Below are 4,940 nucleotides of genomic sequence, written 5' to 3' on the forward strand. Positions count from 1 at the left end.
ACATTAAAACTATATGGATATGCATATTAAAGAAACCACAACACAAGAATTAAGATAGAAACATAAGGTCTTGAATTAAAAACTAAGAGTCAATCAGTTTTGTCATCCATCCAATACAAAGATATTTAGCCTAACATATTAATGTAGGAAAAACAGGAAAAATAAAAGAACTACATCACCTGAATCATTAAAATACGAAAAGAATCTGAAATTCCCCACTTTATGCCTTCAATTTTGGATCCAAGTGATTCTTCAATGTATATCCCGCTCTCTTTTTCCTCTTTTTTTTTTCGCCTCCAAGATGATAAAAATTAGGTTCAAATTCATATCCAAATTGTCTTCCAAAAGAGTTTGAATGAAATGAGGAAAGTTGCCTTCGCGCGCACGTAATTTTGTCTCTGCACATTTTTCAGTATTTTGATCATAACTTTCTCTTTTAGTATCCAATTTAGGTGATTCAAAGTGCATTGAAAATCTAGTTAAAAGAGCTACAATTCGTCTAGAAATAAAAATTTTCCAATTCAAATGTTCTCTATCCGAAAAAGTCTCAAGTTGATCAAAAATCTTGAAGATATTTTATATGATTTAAAGTCAATTTATGGTACATATCCCTTTCCTTTTTTACTCCAATTTGCATTCAATTGACTCCTATCAATCTTCAAAGTATCTTTTCTGGTCCAATTCAACTTTTGGATTATTGCATCCTTGTCCCCAAACTTTGCCCTCGATGTAATTGAGTCGTTTTTTTCCGCTTATTTTCTTTATTCTTGTATCTTCCATTGATTGTAACCTACACACAATATATACATAGGATTAAGCCATATTTCATCAAATTCATCAATAAATACTCAATTTTAATGACCTAAATAAGTGTATAAAATACACTTATCACATACCCATCCTTTTTTAGACTAATGGAGATTGAAGTGAAGCTCCGTTTACCAAACAAAGCTTCCCACCAGAAGGTTCTTCAATTACTATCTCCATTTCACATAACTACACACCACCAGCACAATACTTTCTTCGATGGAACGGGTTCCCAGCTCAGCTCGCGTCGAGCCGAGCCGTGTTGCGCCTCCGATTTTATGAGCAAACTGACATCCCCAAATGCTTTATTTGCCTCAAAGCCAAAGCAGTGATTACCAACGGTGTGAGCCGCATCGAGGAGGATGAGGAGGAGGTGGACCCGTTTATTGGGTATGCTTGTTTGGAAGATCCAGGGAAGTTGATGAACGTCGATTCAAGGGTTTTGGGGAGGGTTAAAGAGGAATTTGGAGCGAACGGTTTCAAGGGGTTGGGGGGCTTCAGGACTGTGAAAAGTGTGTATGAGTGGAACGGAGTGAAATTGGAGGTAGATGAGGTCAAGTATGAATTCGGGGATTTGTATGAGGTCGAGTGCGAGAATGTGGAGCCCAAGAAGGTCAAGGGGATGATTGAGACTTTCTTCAAGGAGAATGGGATTGAGTATTCAGAGTCACTCATGTCAAAGTTTACAATTTTTCGGGCCGCAAAGTTGCCTTCTTAGTAAGTCAATTTAATCGTGAGTTATGATATGGATTTCATTTATGTATTGTGCTCACTCTCTTGGTCTTCAATGGATGTTTGCACTGATTTTTTCCCCCAGTATAATCATGAGAACTGTAACTTGAAAACGTAGTTTAAGTAAAATGGCCATTAGATATGTTATAGTTTATATTGCTTAGTTTAATGCAGGACCAAAATAGTTTGAAGAATGCAGCAAGGTTCAAGATGTTAAGACGGATGTGGAATAGATAGAATAATTATTGAGACCATACGCTTACAGAGGAAAAGACATCTTGGATGATTCTAGCATGTTTTATATAGTTACAGAGCTTTTCATTGTACAAGAGTGATGAATCACATAGAATATGTTAAAAATGTTAAGAGGGAAAGGGTTCTTATTTGAATGTTAAAAATGTTTTATCCAAATATGTTATTTTACCATAATGTCGTTTCTACCATTCTCGAGAAATCGAATTGAAACTCGACAACACCTTTCTTAATTATAGTGAGCTCGCTATCTCCCTCTTCCTTCCTTGTACACTAATTGCTTGATTTATGGATGATGATATCAAGATGAGATAATTTCCTTAGTTCGTACAATAAGTGACATATTCTTTGATAAAGGACCAAGAGATACCTCTATAGTCTGTACAATCTGGTTGAATTTATGTCAACTACGTTTATGTGCATGAATTTACATCGAGATATAGTATGTTTGGACGTGTAAATAAGACTAAATTTACTTGAGATAGACCAATAGATATAATTGATCAATTCGACTTTTAATACATATGAAAAAATGGATTAAATGAAGTAATAATAAATGATATTCACACTTACATTAACAATAACAATATTATTCGAAACAAAGGATGGTCGGCATTCAATTGACTTTTAGTGTGTCTTCATAATCTACTCGCCTTCTCACTGCTTTCCAAAATTACGTTTAAAAAAATTTTAAAGGTGGGAAAACCTTCTTAGTTTCCTTTTGCCCTTTAGCAATATATGAGAAATATGCTGCGGATCTAGGAATATGAGAAATTTGATAAGCGAGCAAATTATTTCTTTAATTAAGCATCTAGGGATTATGTATTTGTATTATAAGGATGGCTGTGACATACTTGTGTGCTTAAACTTTTACCTATGACTTAGTCGACCGAGTTCTATAATCTAATTCTAAGAATACTGGTGAACAGGCTCTCCTGTTCTCATGCTGAAATAGCATCTGTTTAGAATATGAGATAATTTGCGAATAATACATCTTTTCTGTTAGTCAAGTCTCCTTATTATAGATCCATGAATGAAACATGGTTAACCTATAATTTCCCCTACTGATGCACTTGAATAACTATAAGAACATAGATTTGCATGAGGTCTCTCGATGGATAATTAATAAGTGTATTTTATACACTTATTCAAGACCTTAAAATGATGATATTTATTTATTTCTCGGATGAATTATGGTCTAAATTGTTGCATTTGGTGTTGAATACATAAAATTCAATGATGGTACAAGAAATTGGAAGAAACAAGAGAAAAACCCCAAAAAGAGCAAGATCCAAAGTTTGATGACCAAAATGTAAATACTCAAAAGTTGTGTCAAACTTTACAATGAAGATTTGAGAGTGTTAGGAGTCAATCGGATGAGAAAAGAAGTCAAAGGAGTGAAATAGATTTGAAGTATTCTCACAAATCAACTTTCAATTGAAAAAAAATATGCTCCGAATTTTTAGCCTCAAATTGATACCCATTTTTCGGTTATAAAAAGTTTGAATTGGAGAAATGCTACTTTTGGAAGAATTGTATCTCTTTGAGTTATCTTTCCAACGCACTTTGAATTACCTTGATCGAGTATCGAGAGAGAAATACATGACCAAAATACTTAAAACTATCCAACGGGAAAAACTTATAACTATGCGGTCGTATAGTTATGAAATTTTGCAATCGCATCTATGCATAAGAATCTGGCGTCCAGAAAGTGATCTATCCGATAGCATGATAATGTACTATCGAATCCCAGGTTTCCTTATACGATTAAAACTCAACTTGGAATGATATTGGACAATATTTTCGACCTAAATTGGAGCCATATACGTACTAGACAGTCCCATACACATGAGGGAAACCTCTTTTATGCATAAAAACACCTTAAAAACATTAGAGAATTGAGAGAGAATTCAAGAGGGCAAAAGATCAAGGGATTGAATCTACTCATTAGGAGGAAAACACATGCCATTGAAAATTGAAAGGTCAAATTCAAGGGAGAAAAACATCAAGCAATTCAAGTTTTGAAGCATAAAATGGAAGAGGAAGAAAATTTTGGTGCAAGATTGGTTTCGTATTCTATATTCTTATTTAAAACCCGACGATATATTCCATAATAACTTATTGTTTTTCTTTCATTACTATGAGTAGCTAAATCTAATTTTAGGGTGAACAATATAACCTATTTGGAACCATTTATTTCTTTTATTTGAGATTCTATGATTATATGTTTGAATTTTAATCATATTCTCAATGCTTTGAATTTTCTGGTCAATTGTTCAATAATTACGTAGAGATGCAGATTTTTTGTTTAGACCATATATTAAAATTCGATAAACTAATAAACGTGTAGAGATACCTATATTAATTATTGAGGTTATAAATGAATTCTTAGAACTATTATTTCGTTTAACTAAGTTTGATTCGTATAGAGATATAGAATTTAAAGTAGTTAAATAAGATCAATGAGAACTGGAGAGGAGTAAATTGAATAAAATAGGAGAATTCAATCAAACACTACCTTAGATTTTATGAATCTTGATTTAAAACTTTACGATGAAGATTTGAGAGTGTTAGAAGTCAATCGAATGAGAAAAGAAGTCAAAGGAGTGAAATAGAGTTGAAGTATTCTCACAAATCAACTTCCAATCGAAAAAATTGTACTCCGGATTTTTAGTCTCAACTTGATACCTATTTTTTGGTTAGAAAAAGTTCGAATTGGAGAAATGTTATTTCAAGAAGAATTGTATCTCTTTGCGTTATCTTTCTAATTCACTTTAAATCACCTCAATCGGATATCGAGATAGGAAGATATGACCAAAATATTGAAAGTTGTCCGATGGGAAAAACTTATAACTATCCGATCGCAAAGCTATAAAATCGTGCGATCGCATCTATGCATCCAGAGAAGAATCTGGCGTCCAAAAAATGTTCTATGCGGTAGCATAGTACAAAAGTTTGGCCGAATCCCAAGTTTCCTTATACGATTAAAAATCAACTTGGAATGATATTGAGCGATATTTTTTCCTAAATTGGAGTCATGTAAGTACAAGAATGCCCCATACACATGGGGGGGGAGCCTCTTTTCTGCATAAAAGCACCTCAAAAATATTGGAGAATTGAGAGAGAATTCAAGGGAAAAAAGATCAAAG

The 4,940-nt window shown here is 33.4% G+C and overlaps 1 protein-coding gene across 1 annotated transcript; it reads left to right on the plus strand.

Moving 5' to 3' along the window:
- Positions 1-914: 914 nt before the first annotated feature.
- On the plus strand, positions 915-1,924 carry LOC111400662 (triphosphate tunel metalloenzyme 3-like). Its single transcript, XM_023028057.1, has 3 exons — positions 915-1,035; positions 1,128-1,524; positions 1,714-1,924. Coding segments are annotated over exons 1-3 (519 nt in total). The 3' UTR covers positions 1,715-1,924.
- Positions 1,925-4,940: the final 3,016 nt, after the last annotated feature.

The sequence above is a fragment of the Olea europaea genome, chromosome 10 (assembly GCF_002742605.1).
Source record: "Olea europaea var. sylvestris chromosome 10, O_europaea_v1, whole genome shotgun sequence".
Taxonomy (NCBI): domain Eukaryota; kingdom Viridiplantae; phylum Streptophyta; class Magnoliopsida; order Lamiales; family Oleaceae; genus Olea; species Olea europaea.

Coding starts and splice junctions, on each gene's coding strand:
- LOC111400662 (XM_023028057.1), top strand. CDS start 915: ATGGAGATTGAAGTGAAGCTCCGTTTACCAAACAAAGCTTCCCACCAG. Junction 1,036..1,127: donor TACTTTCTTCGATGGAACGG/GTTCCCAGCTCA, acceptor TTTGCCTCAAAG/CCAAAGCAGTGATTACCAAC.